Here is a 23,533-nt window from a genome sequence, read left to right as displayed (position 1 = left end):
AATTACAAAAGCTGCATCAAAAAACACAGAAAGTGCATTTGTGTGTATTTCCTGTTTGAGGAAGGGGACATTCAACATGGGTCAAATATTTAAACGGTTGTAATACCTGACGGTATAATCTGTGGCAGTAGCACTCATGATTATTTTCACGCGATACCACCGAGTTTCAAAATTCCTGAATAATTAACATTATTTTGCTTGGATTTGATTCAAATTCTATGTTTGATGCCAATACGGCGGTTTCCTTTGGTGACCCAACAATTACAACTACCATACAGTATTATTTTCGTCAAACAACAACAACAACCACCGATATTCCTTCCGGTTTAGATGGTGTTATTAACGATGTGAAGGTAACATGCATAATAAGAATGAAAGATTGTGAAACAAGACAAGGGGAAGCTGTGCCGTGCCGTGCCTGCAGTCGTAAGTACACGTGCCGTGCTCCTCGCTGCTGAGATAGTGTATGTACTTGTAGTGTTGTAGACCACGTGCTATGTATGTAATAATGTATGGGTTGTTTCATAAATCATAATGCAGCGAATTTAAGAGCAATCACATCGTCACACTTGTTTCATTTGGAGTCGCTTTTTGAAAGCTTGTAAGGGTTTATTTTTGGCACAAAAACAATCCGAACATCCATAGCATATTCTAAATGGCAAGTTCAGAAAAGGTGGTTATCCCTGCACGGAGAGCGGAATCTCCCAGGAATCCTTTTTTTATTGTTGTTCCCCCATACTCCACAGATGAGCCATCGCAGCAAAGATTGGTATTTCAGTCAGAGAAGCGACGGGTCTTATATTATATTCTAGTATATATAAAGGTGCCATGATTCTTCCGTTGCACATCTGCACCTCAGAGGTTTTATTCGAGGGTTTTGGGATTTCATACATTTAATATTTGCAGAGGATGCTCTGACTGTGCATTTTATAATTTTAATTTGAATCCACTATGATTATCCATTTTTAGCTCACCTGGAGCAAAAGTTGTTCAGTTGAGGTATGAGCGGAGTCCATCAGGCGGTCAGGCTGTATGAAAACACTCAGATCTTCTTCTCCGAAACTACACACAATATTTCGATGAAACTTGACCACAACCTTCATCACGCGTGATGTGCCAAAGTTTGTTCACGGCACTAGAAAGAAAAATCAGGGGTTTACCCCCAAAATTGGCATTTACTTCTCCATTTTTTTTAATTTTTTTTTGTATACTGAATCGAGGCTCGTGAAAGAGCAAACATTTACTTCACAAACAAATCAACCAGACAAACAAAATATATAAAAAGAGGGAGCGGAAGACAAGATGGGGAGAGAAGGGGAAGCACACAAACACAACATTTGAGAGCAGGGAGATGTGTGGAAGGGAGAGGGCTTGGGGGGAGGAGGCGTGGGGTGGGGAGAAGTATAAAACACAAGGACACCAAGGACTTCCAGGACAGAAGTTGGTATTTCAAAAAAGTGGATTTGGGGTGAAATTAGCGGGGATAGAAAAGATCAAGGTTTTGGATGGGGGAAGATAAGAGATGGTGGTGAACAGCTGTTTTAAAGACCTGGAGGGTGGAGTGGGATTGAAGAGAGTGAGGGAGTTTGTTCCAGAGGTGGAGAAAAGAGGAATGAAGGAGTGAAGGTGAGCAGAGAGTCTTGATTCCATTGCATATTTTGTGGGTCATCCATGCCGACCAGTGATTCCCTGGTTCTACCCCTATTTTTTCAGGGACATTGCCACTATTTTATATTAAATAGTATCCTTTTTCTAACTTTGCTGTAAGTGTTGTGCATACATTTAGCATTATATCTGATGGCATCATCAAACGGTCATGAAATTTCCTTACGTTGTTGTCTAAAATGTCCATGTGATTACTTGGCTTATGCAGAGTTGCTGATTCTTTTCAGGATGTGGCTGTGAAGATGAAGTCTTCACCTGAACAATGATGCTGGGGGTTTGGAATTGCACTGCGGTGATCACTCTGTGCCTGGAGGGAGTGCAAGGAATTAGTTGTGTGTGCTCCCGTGCTCTGGTGGGGTACGAAAACCTACTCCGATTGCGTGATATACTGCTTCAGTCGTTTCACTATTCTTGTTTATCGATGTATCTTGATTAACACTCGGAGGTCCAATTCCACTCCCGTTCTGAAATACGATTGGCTGCTCATGCACGTTAAATACACAAAGCCATTATCACGTTAAATACACATTAAATACACCCCTTTCTCCTTCACCCCTCCCTCACAGAGAAATACGTGCATTCCCATTGTCCCCCCCATCAAAAGCAATGGTCTCTGATCTGATGTAAATCCGTGATTGACTCTCCCGACATGTCTGACTGGTTGTTGTGGGTTGAGCGCTCCACTGAATGACCACCTCAATTTAGGTATGGCTGTTCTTTGGTCCAGCGATACTTGAAGGCTGACACAATTCTAGCATTGGGGTGTATCAAGGTTTGGCAGGTGGGAGTCTCTTTGTACGCCAATGGGCCACGACTCAGGCCACGGTTTGTTTTCCCTAGGCCCTTGGTGTATTGCCGATTTATTGATGGTGAAACGTCTTGTTACATTCCCTAAGGTGGTGACTATTTTTCCGAGACAGCCGGTCATCCTCTTTTGAATGGCTTGATCCTCTGTGGGAGGGCGGGGGGTGGAGACAACTTACGATTTTCACCTGTACATGTGCTACAGCACAAGTGATTTACTGACCCCTGCTGCAGACATGGGAGGGGAGGATTAGTCAGGGTACAAAGTATATTTGTCCCCCTGTCACTCACTGTCACTCCCTCCCACACATCCTTATATATTAATTTATTTAATTAATTAATAAAGCAAGGTGTGTATTTGTAATACATTTTAATTATTTTTCTGGTGTGTATTACTGCGATTTATTTTCTCAAGGGACAGGGATTTGACTCGCTGTGGTCTCAAAGGGAAGCTAACGGAGTACGAGAATGAGCAGGATGTCGAGTCGAGTAAGTCGCACACATTGTTGAGTGCAAGTACTTTGTTCGGTAATGTTTCGCAAAAGCTGCAAAATGTATGTGTACAATAATATTTGCATACTTTGAAGTTACGTTATCATGTAAGAGTTAGTTCAGAGTAAATGTGAAATTTCAATAGCTGAGGCCTTTGTGAATGCAAAGGGGAAAAATTGCCAAGATGGGTGAATTTTTTTTTTTCTCCAAGAGTTGATGGGATCAAATGAAACTCGCACAGGCGCAACTTCAGGGTGCACTCATTAATCCCTGAAAGTTTCAACTTCCTAGATCAAATCCTCCTGGAGGAGTAGGTGAAATGGGCAATATACTTTCCCTCCATTATATATAGATTAACGAAGAGTTTATTTGTCACCTGGATAGATGCGTACGTCACATGGATGTTCGATCGTTTTTTTTTTTTAACCTTAGGTTCCGATGATGAAGTCTTGAGTGCTGGAGAAAGTTTGATTCCGACGAATGGCAAGGAGTGTTTGGAGCTGACGGAAGTTGAACGTATGAAAGCCATGGGACTCCCATTGCAGTTCAAGTCTGGCTGGAGAAGTCTCAAGGTTTGATGGGACAAATGTTGTGGTTACTTTGGCAATTCTAATTATTTGAAAGTGATTATTTGTACATGTATCAATGACCTGTTTTTGAGTTGGCAGAAAGGGCACTTTTCACAGGTTGAAAATGGGACATTGGGAAGAAAAAAATCAGTTGTGGACTTGTGTGGTGGGTGGACGCTCATCCTCTTGGCGCAGAGCATTGAAGAGTTCCTGACGAGTCGTAAAATGCTTCAAGGCTTGAATTAATCATGACAGATCACTACTCCGCCACTTGGTACTCGATTAAAGTTTAACATCCATTTTTGCGGGATTGGTCACTTTGTGGTGCAACGCCATGCCCGTAAAGCATATACCTGACAGCTTATAGGTATTGTCACACTGAGAGTCCAATCCAGGCTCGACAATCAGAAGTTTTAGTGTGCTCGAAGTCCATCGTCATTGTCATCACAATCCTCTTGAGCCATGTTATATCCTTCGTATGGGGTTTGCAAACCATAGAGTTTGTAAAATTAGCCAAGGCCTTTCACCAACTGACTGGCTAAGCCTGACCTCAGGTGTAGCTGGTTAGTGCAGGAATTAGAATTTGGCCAGGGTGATGCTGCTGCTGTTGGCTTAGCAGTTACGATGCCGGCTTGGGATCCTAGGATCCTGGGTTCGAATCCTGGCCGATCGCTGAATTAATTCCGGGGGGGTTGATTCAGCCTGTCATCCTTCCGAAGTCGGCAAATCGAGTACCAGATCACTGGTAATTCCCTGTGTGTCACAAGAGGCGACTAACAGGGTTGGCGACAGGAAGGGCATCCGTCCATAAAACATTGCTTCAAAAAGGGGACCACAGTGCCCAAAAAAGGCCAACCCCTGCTCTGTGGGGAAAAATGACCTCTAAAGGCGGTTTCAGGGTGATGCTGCCAACAACGCATTTAGTCGTCTTCGAAAACACAGATCTTTAAAGTCTACCAGATAATGCTCGAAGACGATTACACAGCCTAACGTCCATCTGAGGGACGGCGCCTTTATTAGCCCTCTACTCGGAGGGAACTATAGGTTTGCTCTCTGTCCATCTGTCTGTCGCACCGGTGGTTTTCTTCACTTTTTTTCCATACCCTTGAACATATTCAACTGAAACGTGATACATGGCTTTATTAGAATACGTTGCAGAACAAGCTTAATGGAGGTTATGTTTTCATATCTGTCTGTCTGTGAGCAGCTCAAAAGGTTATGGACCGATTTGGATTAAATTTGGTGGACAGGTTGTGTCTGTCACAAGGAGGAATTGATTCGATTTAGGTGAAGATTCGGATCCAGAATGAGAATTTAAAAAAGTGATTCTTCACTATTGAGAAGTCGGACCAAAATGATGTATAGCATGATGTTTCAAAAAGTTACGGACGTATTCGGACGAAACCTGGTGGACAGGTTGGGTGTGTGACAAGGACGAATTGAATAGATTTCGATTCAGGTCCAGATACAGATCCAGCCAATCAGAGGGATACCAAATGTAAACTGTTCAGCGTGGTGGAGGTATGTGCTCTACTGAGTGCCGTTCTCGTTCTTGCTGCTTTCTCAGTTTTTTTTTTTTTTTTTTTTTTTTAACATCTGGAAATTGTACATATTTTGCACTTTTAAGATGTGTACATGAATCCATGTAAGCTTCAAATATGCAGAAAATGAACGACAGTAATTCAACTTATTTTTCCTGTTATTGCAGATGCAAAAGTATCATCGAGATCAAGAATGTTACCAAACCAGCCTGGAAGGAAGTCCTTGCTTGGCAGAGGTGAAGGCAAAGAGTGAAACAATAACATTTTCTGAAAGTAGTGAAATCTGTGACTCTGATGAGGCTTCAGAGCCAGTATGCAGTGCTGATGCCGTCGTGGATCAGGAAGTTAATCCCGAGAGGGATTTGCAAGGTGAATGGGAAAGCTACTGGCAACAATATGGTGAAGAGCTAGTAGGACAAAGTTGGCTGGCGAGTGACAACGATGGCGGATGTATGAAGATGGCAGAAAGTCCTGTACCGCTGGATGATGTGGAAAAATTGCCAAACTGGAAAGAACACTGTTGGCATCAGTATTGGCTCTATCGGGAGCAATTCTTTTACTGGGCGCAGGAGGGGTGGGGTGCTGGGCCAGTCTTAGTAGATGGTGATGAAACACACAAAGTTAATGAAGTAGTAGAAAGTGAGAAGCGTGTTGAAAATGACCAATTTGACACAACTGTGGATTGCATTGCAGAGGAAGAGGTGATGAAGCAAGGCCCAAGTGAGAAGCGTGTTGGGAATGACCATTTTGACACAACTGTGGATTGCCTTGGAGAGGAAGAGGTGACAAAGCAAGGCCCAAGTGAGAAGCGTGTTGGGAATGACCATTTTGACACAACTGTGGATTGCATTGCAGAGGAAGAGGTGATAAAGCGAGGCCCAAGTGAGAAGCATGTTGGGAATGACCATTTTGACACAACTGTGGATTGCATTGCAGAGGAAGAGGTGACAAAGCAAGGCCCAAGTGAGAAGCGTGTTGGGAATGACCATTTTGACACAACTGTGGATTGCCTTGGAGAGGAAGAGGTGATAAAGCGAGGCCCAAGTGAGAAGCGTGTTGGGAATGACCATTTTGACACAACTGTGGATTGCCTTGGAGAGGAAGAGGTGATAAAGCGAGGCCCAAGTGAGAAGCGTGTTGGGAATGACCATTTTGACACAACTGTGGATTGCCTTGGAGAGGAAGAGGTGACGAAGCGAGGCCCAAGTGAGAAGCGTGTTGGGAATGACCAATTTGACACAACTGTGGATTGCCTTGGAGAGGAAGAGGTGACAAAGCGAGGCCCCCACGAAGGGGAAGCACTGTATCGTAACCTTTCCGAGTTATCACTGAATGAAGATGACCTCACAGACCATAATTCCAGCATAACTTTCTACTCTCTGGCTGGGAATGAACAGAGTAGTGAAGATGTTAAAGGTTCATCCAGCAAAGGTTTGTTTTCCTCTTGGAACTGTTTCAACCTATTAAACAACACTTCTTTCAATTGGGTTCCAAAACACAAAAACATTTCAACTTGGTTCTCATGTAACGTCGCCTCCAACCCGGGGGATTCAGCCTGGCTTCTCCATAATTTGGAAATTTATATGGTGGTCATTGGTTAAATATCAAAACAGAGCCACCTATCCGGATTTCCCGCTTATTTGCTCTCATCACTACGCTATGGTTGCTATGTGCAGACGCTATTGTCTGCACATGTGTGGGAATCGGGAGGAGCACTCGTCACGCTCCATATATCTCATCTATTCGGCCTGATCGCACGTACTTTATGGTTTCTGTGGTTTGCATTGGTGGGAACTAATATGTGTGTGGCTGGCACATGATTGTTTCTTGCGAATTGTGTGGCGATTGCCGAGTGAGACATAATTTGTGGCTGATGTTCTCCGTTGAAGTCAAGAAGTACCATTTCTATTTAGTTGACGAAGTGGGGGACATTGGTTAGATTTTAGAATAGTGTGCCATCTTGATGAGTGCAAATAAGCACAAAATCCGGATAGGCTTTGATATTTAAATCCAACAAGCATTTTAAGGCCATTTTCCCTGCAAGAGTGGGGGTTTCGGTCCCCATGACAATCTTCTCCATTTTGCCTTATTTTCTGCATCTCCTCTTGTTAACCCCCATGCCCGCATTTCTTCTTCCACCATCTTTAGCCAAGTCATTCTTGGTCTTCCCCGTCCCCTACTTCCTTCTGCATTCATTTCCATCACTCTTCTCAACCAGTCACTTTCATCCTTCCTCAACACATGACCAAACCATCTCAACCTGTTTCTCTTCACAGCATCAATCACAGGCTCTATTCCCATCATCTTTCGCAATTCATCATTTGTCTTCCTCTCTCTCAACGATACTCCACACATCCACCGAACCATTTGCATTTCCACCCTTTCCAGCCTTCATTGCTACTCTATGTTCATCACCCATGTCTCGCTCCCATAAATCAAAACACTTCTCACACATGCAGCATACACCTTTCCCTTCAGCTTCAACGACACTCCCCTCATCATCAGCACGCCACTCAGTTCCTGAAACATCTTCCACGCACATCTCATTCGAGCAACCGTTGCCGAGTCTGATCCACCTTCTCCATTCAGCATGTCTCCTACGTAACAAAATGTTTTCACACCTTCCAGCTTCACGCCGTCTCCAAGATCCAACTCAACATTTCCTCCATCTGCAGCTCCCTCTGTGCACACCTTACACTTGAATGTAGCTGCCACACTGGTTAATGACCCTCTCAAACCACTAGATATTTGATGAACCCACTCAGCGCACATTGCACATTGAATGGAGTTCACTCCGACACCCTTCCTGCACACAGCACATGGCCACTTCCCAGTTCTTTCCACCTCACCACATGCTTTACCACTTGCCATCACCTTGGTTTTTCCGATATTTACCTTCATACCTTTTGTCTCCATACATTCCTTCCACTTGTTCATATTCTCCTTCAGTCCATCCATACTTTCTGCAATCATCACCAGATCATCTGCATACAACAACTCCCATGGTAAACCCTCCTTTACGTTCCGAGCCAGCACCTCCATCACAGCTACAAATAGTAGTGGACTTGGTACCGACCCCTGATGCACTCCCACCTTCACCTCAAACTCACCACTGTTCCCAACCTTTGTCCTTACAGCTGTGCGCGCTCTTTCGTACATTGCCATCACAACTCTGATCAACCATTCCTCCACTCCTAACTTCCTCAATGCCCATGTCACTACTTCACGTGGAACCCTATCAAATGCTTTCTCCAGAGCAACAAACCCAAGAAACAACTTCTTCCTCTTCTCCTGCAACTGCCTCACAATAAAAAGCGCGTCTGTCGTTCCTCTTCCTGGCATAAATCCAAACTGCATTTCGTCAATCTTCACTTTATTCCTTATCCTTCTCTCCAACACCCTTTCCAATACCTTCATTCCATACTCCAATAACTTTATCGCTCGATACGAGCCACAGTCCAGAGGGCCACCTTTCCCCTTGTATAGAGGGACGAGGGTACTCAGTTCCCAAACCACTGGAATGCGGCCTTCTTTCACCACCAGATTGCAGATCTCTGTCATTCTCTTCACACCCCAATTTCCTGCTGCCTTCAACATATCTCCCAAAACTCCCCTCGGCCCTCCCGCTTTTCTACTCTTCATTGCTTTTATTGCTTCCTCAACTTGCTTCTCAGTTATCTTCTCTGCCGGTCCTAAAACTGGGTTACTCTCTATGTTGCCATCCCATTCATTCCTCTGCATTCAACAGTATTTCCATATATCTTTTCCATCTTCCTTTAATTCCATCTGGGTCCACAACGATTTGTCCCACTCCATCCTTCAAGCAACTCACCCCCATCACATCACACCTCTCTTTCGCTATCTGCTTTGCAATCCTGAATGCCGCTCTCTGACCTTCCGAATCCACGCGTTCTCCGAACATTTTCCTACATGCCTCCTGCGCCTTTGCTACCTCTTTCTTTGCAGCCTTCTTGGCTGCCTTATTACTTTCATGCTCTGCCTTTTCTGCCCCCATACCCTTCGCCTTCTGCCACTCCTTGAACTTCTTCCTCTTTTCGTCAATTTTCTTTCCAACTTCTTCATCCCACCACCATGTTTCCGAGTGCCTCGGTGGTCCTTTTAGTTCCGAGCCAGCCTTGAACTTCTTCCTCTTCTCGTCATTCTTCTTTCCAACTTCATCATCCCACCACCATATTTCCGAGTGCCTCGGTGGTCCTTTTGTCCATCCACGTACCTCACCAACGGCTCCCAGCAAACTATCTTTCATTGACATCCAACCACTTTCAAGCTCAACCACATCATCCTCTAGCATACTCAGCTTCTCTTTTCATGCCTCCCTCTCTGTCACCTCTTTCAACCACAATATAAATCACTATATATAATATAAATACACAATATGAATCTCTATATTATGGAGTGGCCGGGCTGAAACCTTTGGGGTGGAGGTGATGCTATGGTCTGAGCTGTGCAGACGTTATTGTCTGTGCATGCGTGGAGATCAGGAGGAGCACTCGTCATGCTCCAATGCTCCATATATCTCAAATACATGTGTATGTGTGTGTGTGTGTTATATATATATATATATATATATATATATATATTGTTACAGACGCGGTTTTAGATGTTAGTTTACCGAGCGGTTTGGTATTACCGCGTCCGCACAGTTACTCCCCGATTAGAACCCTATCCCGCCCGATTCCACTCGACGTTGACCAAGTCGCGCTATGCTAAATCAATGAAGGAAAGGACACAACGGCGGGGATAAATGCAACGACACAAGGGGTACAGTTCTCAAGACCTCCGGAGGAGGATATAATATTGGTGATGCAGAAACGGGTAGATTACACGGTAAGAGGTAAAGCACAGAAAGATGGGCACTTAGACACAGTCTTATCTTATCCCCGACAGACCACAGACAAACGGGACAAGACTGACTTACACAGGGATTGATGGCAAGGAAGGGCAGGCAGTCGACAGCACAAGGTGCACCTTGGCTCAGGGGCAGAATCGACCCGGTCCGGTCCAGAGATGCGGGGAGGTATTCAGCGCTTGGAGGTGGCGTCCTCTCTCTCCGTGGTGTGGGCGCATCTGACGTCACCTCCCTCTCCCTGCGCATGCCCAGCGGGGAGTGACACGCCCTCGGCTCGTTAGCTCCGCCCCAGATGGAATCGGTCCGCCGCTTCTATTGGGTGCGGGGGGGTTACCGGGCTCCGCCCTTGACGAGGAGCTGACAGCGAGCCCCTGCGTGGTAACCCCGTCGGAGCACATGTTCAATGGCGGCTAACCAAGCCGGAGTGAGGACGCACACTCCCCGCGCCGCCGCCGCTGCTGTTGTTGTTGTTGTTGTTGTACCATGAGGAAGAGCTGCGGGGAGGTATTGGGAGGTCCTAAACTTTCTAACGGTGCCATACAATCACATTCTGGTGCAACGAAGAGTCAGAATTAATGGAAACGAGTCCTTAACTGACATAGACTAAGAATAACTAGCAAGATGTCCTATAGTTGTCTACGTGAGATGCGGTGAACCTGGATGCGACATTTAATGGGGGAAAAAGGGGGAGGTCGGGTCTACAGAGTGTTGTTTACAGAAAATGGGACTAGGGAATGGGGGATTGGGGATAGTTGGGAAGTATTGGGGAAATAGGGGAATATTTACAAGCGGATATGGATGGATCCAAATCCCATATCCGCAACATTGCACCCTTCTCTACCTCGGGGCGTCCCGACCCGATAAATTTTTACCTACTTTAGTGTGGCACTCAGATGTAGTTCCCTCTACTATTAACTCAACCCTGAGTGCGACAGTTTTACAGATGTTCACAAATGAGTAAATATGTCCCCCTGCGACGTTGCACCCTTCTCCTCACAGAAACACACCCACAGGATAACCGAATCGCGGAAAGCATCCTCAAACTAAACATACAGCCGGTAGGGAGCATTATTTACAATTGACGCTACTTTATTTACAAGACTAACCCAGGACCTGTGATTGTTCTTTCTGGGGGGGAGACAGTCTGCTCTGCATCAATGCACCATTAAAGCACCCAAAAACGCACCAAAGCACCCTCAAGCACCAATCGGTGCAGTCACCATTGTTCATGAAAATAAAAACAACAACCCCTAACCCTGCAGGTGTCTCTTGCTCTTCGGCTCCCTCTGCTGGTTATTATTATTGTCTTCCAGTTGTTGTCTTTCTTTCATTTTCTTACTGGCGGCCTATTTGCAATAAAGTGTGCCCAACGTGTCCATTTTATTTTCTTTATTTATGGCCCACAGGGCCGACTACGTGTGGTTCACCTGTGGGGCATCGGTGCCCTGTGGCCAAGGTCCGCCAGCAAGATTTCGGGCCCTCATGGCCGGTTCCAGCAGAGGGGCCATGCCCCAACCCATGGGGTCCATCAGTGGTGCTCGGCCACAGGCATGTGGTCCATAATGTGGTGCATCGATGCAGACAGCTGGTTCTGAGAGTGCCGGGCGCACAATGGCCGACTCACGCATGCTCCCCTCGGCACCCAATGGCGCACAGGTCATGTGGGAGACAAAAGGGGAAAGACAATGAGCGAGGGGTAAGGTCACAAGGGTACACATCAATAAGGCAATGCAAGGCGAAATGCGTACGGAGGGCGAAGTGAGAAAGCTCGTCCCTACCGTACGTCACCCCCCTGTCACCTACACTACCCTTGCCCTTACCCCATATGTACAAAATCTACACATTACCAATCCGTCGCTACTGTCACGTCTCCCCATATTTCCTCTATACCAAATTCGTCACCACAATCCCTCTATCCAAAATTTGCCATCACCCAATTCGTCATCAATCCTCATAAGGAGGAAGAGATGGAACAACAAAGCACAATGTCACACCCACGTCATGATGCGTCTCACATTCCAAACATCTGCACAATAAAATAACAAAACATGGCATGGTGTGGAGGTACGTCATCTCAGGTGAGTGCATGTAGATGGTGCGAGGAGACTTCAATCCTAACTATCCTCTAAATGACATTAACACACTTTACACTACCCGGGGTCTTTCCCTGCCAATCCATTGGCCAACTTACTCTATGGGTTCTAAAAACCAATTCCCATTGACCAAACTGTGGTGCTTCTCAATTTGGGGTCTCACTCCCCCGATTCATCTCCTGGTGCCCTCGCACAATTTCTGGGCCGTGACGTGTAGCTCTCCCAGCAGGTCTACCCACCTGCACACCTCCACCACTGTAGTTGCCACCCGAGCTTACCTGCTCCTTACCTTAACCTAACTAACTGGGGAAGGCCCTCTCGCACTCTCACCCCCTCAGTGCCCTCTCTGGCACGGGCTGCTCGATCCACACCCGGGATCCTCAGGCACCCACTGACACTAACGGCTCCCAGAGCCCACCTGCGGCCTCACCTGGCCGACATCCTCACAGTGGTGGAGTGCCCAAACCAACTACACACACTAACAGGCTACACGCCCAGCCATTTCCACAACACTAATGCACCCAGCCACAATACCATTCTGCAACCGCACCACAAATGCCAATATCCAACCACAATTTACCTATACCCTCTACCTAACACTTACACTACCCGCCCCGGCTACTCGTGAAAGGGGTCCACTCTTCCCCCATCCACACCTTCGCACCATGCACACCACTCCGTACCACTTACTCCAACTCTCTCCACACCACTCATTCCAATACTCCATGTATTCCACACACCTGTACTTGCACACCTGTGCTCTCACACCTGGTGCCACCTGCACCCTTCTCTCCCCAAGCGCATTCGCGCTGATCCACAACACTCACTACTCATACACTGCTCCACACTGCTCCACACTGCTCCACACACCTGTCCAGTTCTCACACAGCATCATCTCATCTAACTACTCCCCTCTGAAACTTGCGCTTCCCAGTCGTCCCTTTAAACTATTGCGCTCCCTCGTCATTATAATCCACACTAATCTACCTGCGTCCCCACTACAGGTATCAGTCACTAACTAACCTTAGCGTTACCTAATGTCAATCTCTTCTAGATCCCGACACACAAGATCCTAACCCACCCGGGCTAGTTTTCACTGCCATACACCCCATAAACTATAGCGCATTTGCCCCACCTGTTTGTGAGGGATGACAGAGTTGCCATCCCACCACATCGGGCATCTCCCACTACCACTTTTGCTTGTCCAAATTCCAACCAATTCAAAAATTTTCCATTTACTGCCAATTCTACCCACTATTATAAATTTCGTATCAAATCACTACTATCATCATCACAGTCCGCTATATCCTAGCCTCGGTGCGTCATGACATCATTAAACTCGGTTCGTAAAGCCGAGCAATGAATTCGGGTGGTTTGGTCGCCTGCAGGTTGAATCCGTCCAGCTTTCGGTTCAAGGGAGGTGGTTTGGTTGGACCGAGGCTCCACGCACCATCTCGGCGCGGCACCTTGCGGTCCCGGGCCCGATGGCTCAATCTCCCCCGGTCGGAACCCCGTCCCCACGAGGGGGCACCGTTCCGCTTCCTCCCACTCGCCCTTGAACCGGACCGGTCGCCTCGCCCTACAAGGCCCGGACTCGACCGTGCGGGGCGGGGCCAAGCCCGAATCGGCAACGACGCTTCGAAGAGAAGCGACGCAGCATCGATCCGCGCCGGGCCTCGCACCCAACAAAGCACCCCTCGCACCGAGTGCTCGCATCGGCTATCCGTCGCCCTAACCGCTAACCCGGTTACCGTCGATGCTTCACCGGCATGCTCACAAGCATACGCTACCCCTTTCACCCTCACAAACCCCGGCGTTCCAACGCCGTCCGTACATTCCACCAACGCTCTCCCTGTTACACACCACACCTCTCGCGCACACTCTTGCGCACACCTCTCCTCCGTTACGTCCTCCGTAACACTCACCATGGGCGTACACTCTGGCATCCACCCACTAACGCGCTCAGATGGGCTCTCCCACCCTCGCGCCATGACCCACTCAGGTGTGCTTCCTCGCACACCCTCAACCATTCCAAGCGTGCATTCTCGCTCGCACTCGGTTTCACTCCCACACTTTATAACACACCCACTCGCCGACGCACACTTTTTCCTCCCACGCGTGCCATTTCCACTCACACGGGACCCTTCACCAACGCCCGGATGCTTCCTCGATCCCAAGCGCGCGAAAATTCTTTTGTCGCTAAACATCCTTTTACAAAATCTACCCGCACAATATACAGCACGTCTCACCTTCGGGGTTCTTCTTCCTCCCTGCACCAAAACCTGCAAACTTCCATTCGGGTTAAGCACAGCATCGTGTTGTGAGCAGGGACTTTGCACATTTTCCATTTCTCCCTGCAATTCCCGGGCTACCTCCGTCATCTCTTCAATTTTAATTCCCAGCACTGCTTTTTCTTTATTTACCTCGACGACCGCTGGCTTTAATAAAACACCCTCTACCTCATCGGTCGCCGGCTTTTCCAAACCCCGTGTCGCTATTTCTACCCCCGTCATTGTACCCGTGCTTTCCTCCGCTTCGCTCAACCAGCGCTTTTCGACCCGCTTTACCTCCTCGTGCACCCCTGGGACCCTTTCGCCCACCATGCGATCCATGGTCTCCCCACATTTTTGCATGCGGTCACCCATTCTGTTGGTTATTGCTTCAATTTGGTTTCCCAATCCGTTCGTTATTGCTTCCATTTGGTTTCCCAATCCGTTCGTTATTGCTTCCATTTGGTTTAACAATCGCTCCCTGTTCCTGTCCAAAAGGGCCTCCATTTCAGCCATAATTAATTGCATGTCTTCCACCGTTGGTACAAAGGGCGCGGCAAAATTTGGTGCCGCTACACCCACATGCGCGAGGACGCCATTTTGTGCATCTGATACTCCCTCAACCACACCTTCTTTACTCTCCTCCACCATTTTCCCCACTTCTTCCCTGGGGTCCTGGGTCGATTCTACCCCACTCTCCTCTACCGGAACCCAGCCGTCTTGATCTGCCATAGCGCGACTTTCAAAATTCGGGTTTTTGTAAAACAAAAGCAAATTTCGGTACTTTATAATTTCGAGCGCGTGAAGCGCGCTTCGGGTCCAATCTCACTCCTCGACACCAATTGTTACTCTAATAGTACAATTGGTGTTCCAAAATTTGGGCCTAACAAATTTAGTCCCAGGTCCGAATCCAACTCCTGACAACCAATTGTTACAGACGCGGTTTTAGATGTTAGTTTACCGAGCGGTTTGGTATTACCGCGTCCACACAGTTACTCCCCGATTAGAACCCTATCCCGCCCGATTCCACTCGATGTTGACCAAGTCGCGCTATGCTAAATCGATGAAGGAAAGGACACAACGGCGGGGATAAATGCAACGACACAAGGGGTACAGTTCTCAAGACCTCCGGAGGAGGATATAATATTGGTGATGCAGAAACGGGTAGATTACACGGTAAGAGGTAAAGCACAGAAAGATGGGCACTTAGACACAGTCTTATCTTATCCCCGACAGACCACAGACAAACGGGACAAGACTGACTTACACAGGGATTGATGGCAAGGAAGGGCAGGCAGTCGACAGCACAAGGTGCACCTTGGCTCAGGGGCAGAATCGACCCGGTCCGGTCCAGAGATGCGGGGAGGTATTCAGCGCTTGGACGTGGCGTCCTCTCTCTCCGTGGTGTGGGCGCATCTGACGTCACCTCCCTCTCCCTGCGCATGCCCAGCGGGGAGTGACACGCCCTCGGCTCGTTAGCTCCGCCCCAGATGGAATCGGTCCGCCGCTTCTATTGGGTGCGGGGGGGTTACCGGGCTCCGCCCTTGACGAGGAGCTGACAGCGAGCCCCTGCGTGGTAACCCCGTCGGAGCACATGTTCAATGGCGGCTAACCAAGCCGGAGTGAGGACGCACACTCCCCGCGCCGCCGCCGCTGTTGTTGTTGTTGTTGTTGTTGTACCATGAGGAAGAGCTGCGGGGAGGTATTGGGAGGTCCTAAACTTTCTAACGGTGCCATACAATCACATTCTGGTGCAACGAAGAGTCAGAATTAATGGAAACGAGTCCTTAACTGACATAGACTAAGAATAACTAGCAAGATGTCCTATAGTTGTCTACGTGAGATGCGGTGAACCTGGATGCGACATTTAATGGGGGAAAAAGGGGGAGGTCGGGTCTACAGAGTGTTGTTTACAGAAAATGGGACTAGGGAATGGGGGATTGGGGATAGTTGGGAAGTATTGGGGAAATAGGGGAATATTTACAAGCGGATATGGATGGATCCAAATCCCATATCCGCAACAATATATATATATATATATATATATATATATATATATATATATATATATATATATATAATTTCAAAACGCACCTGGTCACACGTGTGCCTCATTGACCGTGTCCTCAGTCGAGGTCCTCAGCATCATCCTGTTTTGGCCCTTCAACCTCGATACGGTCAGCTAAGGTGGGCCAGCAGGGGCACATCCACATCCACATGCAGCACCTACACCTGGATGCGTACATACCCCCACCCCCAGCCAGTGAGAACACAGACTACAACAACAAAACCGCCTCCACTCCCAGATTCCACAGCCCCTCATCTGCTCATCCACACACCAAAAACAAACAAAAAAACCAACCGACCACCTACCCTTGCAACATGCACCACTCAAACAAAAACGCATTCATGCCACACACACACACACACACACACACCCCACCATTCACACATCTCCATTTCTCTTCCACACTCAGTCACTACCCCTTTAGACTGAAATGAACCACCACCCACAACCTCAACCTACACCGTTCGACGTACCTCCATAAACTTCCTCCATATCCAAAGTGAGCCTTTGAAGGCAACCTGGGCCACTCTGTCACACAGCCTCCTTCCCTCTGTCCCACACACTCCAAGCCGAGCAAGAAATGCAGAAAAGGAATTGCCAATATACCCTCTACACGCCACCTCAAATGGCTGACAAACTCGCCAACCCTCCTGCCGACACTCTGCCTCCAGCTCACTGTACTTTCCTCTCTTCCTCTCGTGCACCTCCTCCATGTTCTCTTCCCAAGGTACAGACCATTCCCCTAAGATGACCTGTCTTGTTGCACCTGACCAGATGACAATGTCAGGTCGCAACCTTGTCACACAGATCACCTCGGGGAATACCAATTGTGACTTTAGGTCTGCCATCACCTGCCAATCACAAGCAACTGACAGCCCTCTTGCTTTCCACCTCCTCCTCTTTCCACCTCTTACCACTTGGCCCTCTTTGACAAACAACAACTCTCCCCCATCGGTCTCCTTCTCCACTCTTCTCTCTCTTTCGATCTCAGCACCTCTTGTTGCACCATCTGCACTACCACCACAAACAAAAAACTAGAACACTACTCAGTAGAGCGTATACTCCCGCCATGGGTTTAGTTGGAATAATACGTTTTGTTTAACATCCCCTCTCCCCAAAACAATAAATGAAAAAGAAAGTAGGCCCTAGCTGTCAAAGAATTTATTTTGATATATCTCGGAATTCGAGTAGAAAAACATCATTTAAGAATAAGAATAAAAGCTTTAATGCAGTAAAAGAGAAAAAAATCTTTTCCAAAAAAAATTCCTGGATCGGGAATAATATCCTGAGCTTCACCAAAAACTAAGCAATTCTTCCTTATCCCAAGGGCAATCATCCCACCAACTTTCATCCAAATCCGTTCAGAACTTTTCCAGATATCTTGTTCACAAACACACGAACACACACACGGACGGACACGATCGAATGCGTTACTCCATGGCGGGAGTAATAAACCTGAAAATCGCAGAGCCAGAACCAGAATTATTTATTTGGTCTGGGAAGCCCATGCGGGGTTTCTTCTTCTTCAGCCTCACAACCCTGGGTGAATATGCGATCTTTTTTTTAAAAGTTGGAATTTTGCCAAATGTGTTTTATTCGTTTGTTAATATACCTCAGCCATTGACAAATCTGGACCTAAGTCTTTATAAGTTCATCAAATACTGACACCGCGAATGACATTCGCTGAGCTAAATGTTGATATCTCTTCTGAGGTTAAAAAAAAAAAAAAAAACCCGTTTTAAAGCATTATACGTATCAAACGATACATTTTATGAAATGTGGAAACCTAATACACACTTTGGTGGTTTTAAAATGACAGAATATGTCTTTATTAGAAAGAAAAAAATGAACATTGAAGACGACGCTGCTAACAAAATACACCGCTCTAACGCATAACCACAAGTTTAAACTACATTTACAACAAATATGAAAACTATTTTCATATCACAATGTTAAATATAGAATATATAGAACATAATGTTAAAAAAAACAATGAGCTCTATCTTCCAATGGTAAAAAAAATCCTTCAAAAATTCCTGGATCGGGATTAATATCCTGAGCTTCACCAAAAACTAATCAATTCTTCCTTATCCCAAGGGCAATCATCCCACCAACTTTCATCCAAATCCGTTCAGAACTTTTGCAGATATCTTGTTCACAAACACACGAACACACACACACGGACACGAGTGAATGCATTACTCCCTGGCAGGAGTAATAAGAGTCCATATTTTAACCAGCACCTGATCATGCTGCCACTTGTATTTTCCTGCTGAATCTACGATGAAAACTCCACAGTGTGGTTCGGCAAGGCCAAATATGATTATAGTATGTCCCCAAAATAATTTTGATAATTTTTTTACAGCCTGTCTCAGAAAACATATCACCTTTAATGGCTCACCTAAGGTGGGCTGAGATGGGAATTCCCACCTGCAGGGCAGGAGTGTTGATGCAAGTAACACTGATTGAGAAATGATTACTACTCAAAACTATTCTCCATTTTTAGTGCCATTTGCATGAGTTTCCAAATTGGAGAGATGAGACCTTTAACGGAAATAATGTAACTTGGTGTTTGGTTTAATAAAATCTGGGCCATCATAAAGATGTTTCTTGATCTGAATTTTAACCGTTGATTTATTTTGGAAATGTTTTGATTTGTGTTGAAGAATCTGATGGTTGTCTGCCTGGAGGGATGGGGAGCACTGATAACCAAGTTCGAGGCCTGCCCATGAGGTCGGCATCATTGGTCTCTGGCAATAGCGACAGCAGCGACGACCCCCCGGAAGAGCAGCCAACAAAGCTCAAGAGAAGGTGAGATCACAAACGAGTAACATGGAGTAGATTTGCTCTTGTGTGTTATGTTATTTAACATTATGTTATGTAATGTGTTATGTGTGTTTTGCCATGTTATTGAACTTTCCAGGTTATTTCAAACTACTTGAACTCAGCACAACTACACCAGTCCAATATTGGTCAACAGGTCTTAAAAGGATGAACAGAAGCATTTGTGCAAGCTGCTAGGTTTTTCCTTCTGCTTCTTCTTCTTCTGCTTCTTCTGCCTCTTCTTCTGCTTCTTCTTCTTCTTCTAAGAGAGCCATTTGATTTTAAACTAAATAACTGAGTTGTTATGGTTAGGGTTAGTAGAACTTCCCTTTTTGTGAAGCCTCTTATTTCTAACTCCTATTACATGTACAGTCATGTGAAAAAGTAAGTACACCCTTGGCTCTAATAGGTGGTATTGCCCCCTTTGGCAGAAACAACCTCAAGTAGGTGTTTCTTATAACTGTCTACCAGTCTCTGACATCGACTGGGAGAAATTTTTTCCCACTCCTCCATGCAGAATTCTTTCAGCTGTGCGATGTTTGAGGGTTTCTTGCATGCACAGCTCGTTTCAAATCCCCCCACAACATCTCGATGGGATTTAGATCCGGGCTTTGACTTGGCCATTCCAGAACCCTCCATTTCTTTCTTTTCAGCCATTCCTTGGTGGATTTACTGGTATGTTTAGGGTCATTGTCATGTTGCAAGGTCCACCTTCGGTTGAGCTTCAACTTTCCGACAGATGGCCTCACATTATCCTCAAGCACCCTCTGGCACAATAAAGAATTCATAGTGGATTCTATGATGGTGAGCTACCCAGGCCCTGATGCAGCAAAGCTGCCCCAAACCATAATATTTCCACCACCATGCTTTACAGTTGGTATCAGGTTCTTGTGGTCAAATGCTGTCTTTGGTTTTCACCAAACATGTCTTCTGGTACTGTGGCCAAATAGCTCTACCTTTGACTCATCTGTTCAGAGCACGTTGTTCCAGAAGTGCTGGTCTTTGCCGAGGTGTTCATTGGCAAACTTTAGTCTTGCCCTGATGTTCTTTCTGGACAGCAAAGGTTTCCTCCTGGCATACCTCCCATGTAGACAAATTTGTGCAGTCTCTTTTTAATAGTAGACTCGTGCACTTCGACAACAGTGGCAAGAGCTACCTGTAGGTCCCGTGATGACATTCTGGGGTTCTTAGAGACATCTTTCAGCATCTTGCGGTCTGCTCTCGGGCTGAACTTTCTGGGGCGGCCTGGCCTGAACAAGTTGGCAGTTGTTTGGCATCTTCTTCACTTGTAGATGATCTTCCGGACAGTCGAATGATTGATTTCAAATTGTTTGGAGATTTTTTAAAATCCCTTCCCAGACACGTAGGCATCGATAACCTTCTTTCTGAAGGCCTCAGAGAGCTCTTTTGATCTAGGCATGGTGATGCCGCACACTTCAACAACAAAGAGCAAACCAAACTAAATGTCTGAGGTTTAAATAAGACAGGTTCCTCCAAGATCCTTTCTAACGATGTTCTAATCATTTGCACCTGAGCTGGTGCACCTGATTCTAATTTTACGTATTTGAAGTAGTGATAAATGTAAGGGTGTACTTACTTTTTCCACATGCGAAATTTTCATTTATGTTTATTTAAATTATACAATGGATGACAAAATGTAAATGTTTCATGATATTTGTTGTATAATATCGCCTTTATCTATCAATATTGTTGAAATGAAGATCCAATAGCTGTATGTTGAAATATGTTGAAAAGTCAAAACTTTACATGGGGTGTACTTACTTTTTCACGTGGCTGTATGTTGTCATGAGCTAGCTGAGTCTGCCTCCCAAATGGATCCATGGCTTGAGGCCCAGATTCCCCGAGTCGTTGAGGATAGTATTACACAGTGGTACAATTGTACACATATTTTCCCTTTGTTTTAATTGCAGCAATGGTGGGTAAGTCGATGCCTCCATTGGGGTGGTCCACAATTTTTTTGTTGTTGTTGAAATGTCATGTTCTCACCCTCCAAAACTGTTCCAATACCTAAAAAAATTGAATAATATTTATGGGTAGCTCATTGCCATCAAAGTTTCCCCATATGGGCTTATACCAACGTCTTACAATACCATGGACACGACACTGAAACAGTTTCTGATTGTCGCATACTTTTACAGGAATTTTAAGTGGAGTTATGAATACCCTGCATGGCTTGTTGATGTTTTATGAAGGAAAATATGTTTTGAGGGGTCTATGCAGTATGCATTGTACCCTATAGAGTAGGCTGGCCGGAGCATGTGTATTAATTGAACAAGGACTGGGCACCGAACTGCTATTTCCTGCTTGTCGCCACCACATACCTGAAATTGTGATTGGAGCAGTGTTTGTGAGCTGCATGGGGCCCTCTTCTGGACCAGAGATCTTAATCTTCAAATGATTCCAGGCTCGCTGGGAATTTCTGGATCAGGATAACTTTGATAATGCAACCACAGATGAATTGGTTCGTGAATCCCTTTCTGATATCAAGGATGATGTTCTGCTTTTCGTTGGGACTCAGCTTGCTGAAATCCAGCCAAGAGATGATTATCGGGAATTATTGGAACTGTGTGTAATCTTTCTGGGTGGAGTTCCTGCAAAAGGAGTCCGGTTCATGGCCCCAGGACCCATGCACCATGCCCGTTGGATGTCAAATGTCAAAGGTCACCTATAGCCTGAAGGTTTGGATGTTCAGAAGTCAGTTCAAACTCACTAGCAAAGAGCAGAAAGGACTGAGAGACATTACCATCTTCACCATCCATATTTACATCAGAGCATGGATGACAGCTCCTCTTGCGGCTTCTGCCCCAAACAGCGATTTGCTTCTTCTAAAACCTCTGGTGCAGTACAAAGATGTAAACCAAGCAATTTCGAAGGCAGCAACCATGAAACTAGCAGGCCATCTGTGGTACTTATCAGAGGACCTGATTGGTCTTGCATTTTTTGACAAGAATGTGCCTGCAGCAGTGAAACGACAAATGATCCTCGCACTGGAGAATGAAGGACAAGAAGATCCTCCGAAGCGCATCCAAGTTGATCTGGGAAATATTCAGGAAAGTGGTTTGGAAGACTTTGTTACACAGAAATCCTGCATGCTTTTTGAAATGATGGACCTTCCTGACAGTTTTCTGGAAGCAGACCCAGAGACTTGGGAAGACTGAGACGATTTTAAAGCAGCGTGTGAGACTGTGAAGGCCATGAAAGTGGTAAATGACCATGCGGAACGAGGAGTTGCACTAATTCAGGAGTTCAGTGGACTGCTGACACATGATGAAGATCAACCTCAGCTCCTGCTGCAGGTTGTGCAGGAACACAGGAAAACATTCCCTGACAGCAACAAGAAGACCCTAACTGGAAAAGACTGAATAACCAGCTGGTAGATGTGTTTAGAATTTGTATGTACTGTATGTGTAATTTGTGTATTGCGTTATATACCAATTTCACCTGTATAGTGTATAGACTATATATACTGAAATTTCAAGTTAGTTGAGCTACCGCTAGATATTAAAATAGATCCCTAAAACTTCACATAGTGTTTTTATGACCAAAGGAACAATTATGGATGGTGAGAACATTAAAAAGTTGTTACAATCTTTTTTCTCATATTATTCTGGACCACCCAAGCCTCCATATTGTTGACTTAAACACAAATGAATTCCTATAGTAATCAGACTGCATATGTGATAACTAGAGAACATTAAGCAATCCAAATTCTCTGAACTCACAATTCTGACTGGACCGACCCATACACAGAACCTGAAACACATTATCTTAACTACGTGCCGCACGCCGTACATGAAGTACGCAGTACAAGGGTAAGGAAGAAATGTTGGCGAAAACAACAAATATATATATATATATAATGCATGGACAGATAATGTAACTGCAGGGAAGGTAGGCAGGAATGAATGACACCACTCGGCTTTGAGGCCTGTTGCCTTCGCTGACCTGACCGGTTGGAGCTCTTTGCACACTTCTGCATGAGTGTCTTGGGTTATGTCGGCCGCTTGGGCCTTGTGGTGTTTGGGTGTCTGGCTCTCTCATGCTCCACACCGTGGAACTCAACGCAGATCCAGCTGTCCCGGCACAACAACCCCAACCAAATTCAATGCAGCTCATAGTTTGGTTAATCATAGTTTGGGAGGATGTGGGGAACATTGTCTTGCGGCCTTGCTTGCTTGCTTGCTTGCATCTTCCTGAACTATTTAATGATCAATGTTCCTGAGCACTATCCACAAGGCTGTATTATCTCAAAGTCTGTACTACTATTTAGTATTCATAAAATCCTGTACACAGAGACAAACACACGCAGTTTTTTTT

At 45.9% G+C, this 23,533-nt stretch overlaps 1 protein-coding gene across 1 annotated transcript in view; it reads left to right on the top strand.

Annotated features, from left to right (window-relative positions):
* The first annotated feature begins 310 nt into the window (after positions 1-310).
* Positions 311-23,533, top strand: part of TGS1 (trimethylguanosine synthase 1) — a 65,397-nt gene continuing 42,174 nt past the window's right edge. Inside the window, exons 1-6 of the mRNA XM_078773799.1 lie at positions 311-426; positions 1,893-2,022; positions 2,885-2,958; positions 3,394-3,533; positions 5,239-6,502; positions 19,039-19,183. Coding sequence (XP_078629925.1) covers positions 1,928-2,022; positions 2,885-2,958; positions 3,394-3,533; positions 5,239-6,502; positions 19,039-19,183 — 1,718 coding nt within the window. The 5' untranslated portion in view covers positions 311-426; positions 1,893-1,927. The remainder of the gene's footprint in view (positions 427-1,892; positions 2,023-2,884; positions 2,959-3,393; positions 3,534-5,238; positions 6,503-19,038; positions 19,184-23,533) is intronic.

Source organism: Myxine glutinosa, chromosome 3, assembly GCF_964187855.1.
Source record: "Myxine glutinosa chromosome 3, kmMyxGlut1.1, whole genome shotgun sequence".
Classification (NCBI taxonomy): Eukaryota; Metazoa; Chordata; class Myxini; order Myxiniformes; family Myxinidae; genus Myxine; species Myxine glutinosa.
Note: the sequence above shows the minus strand (reverse complement) of the source record. Positions and strands in the feature narration are given on the sequence as shown.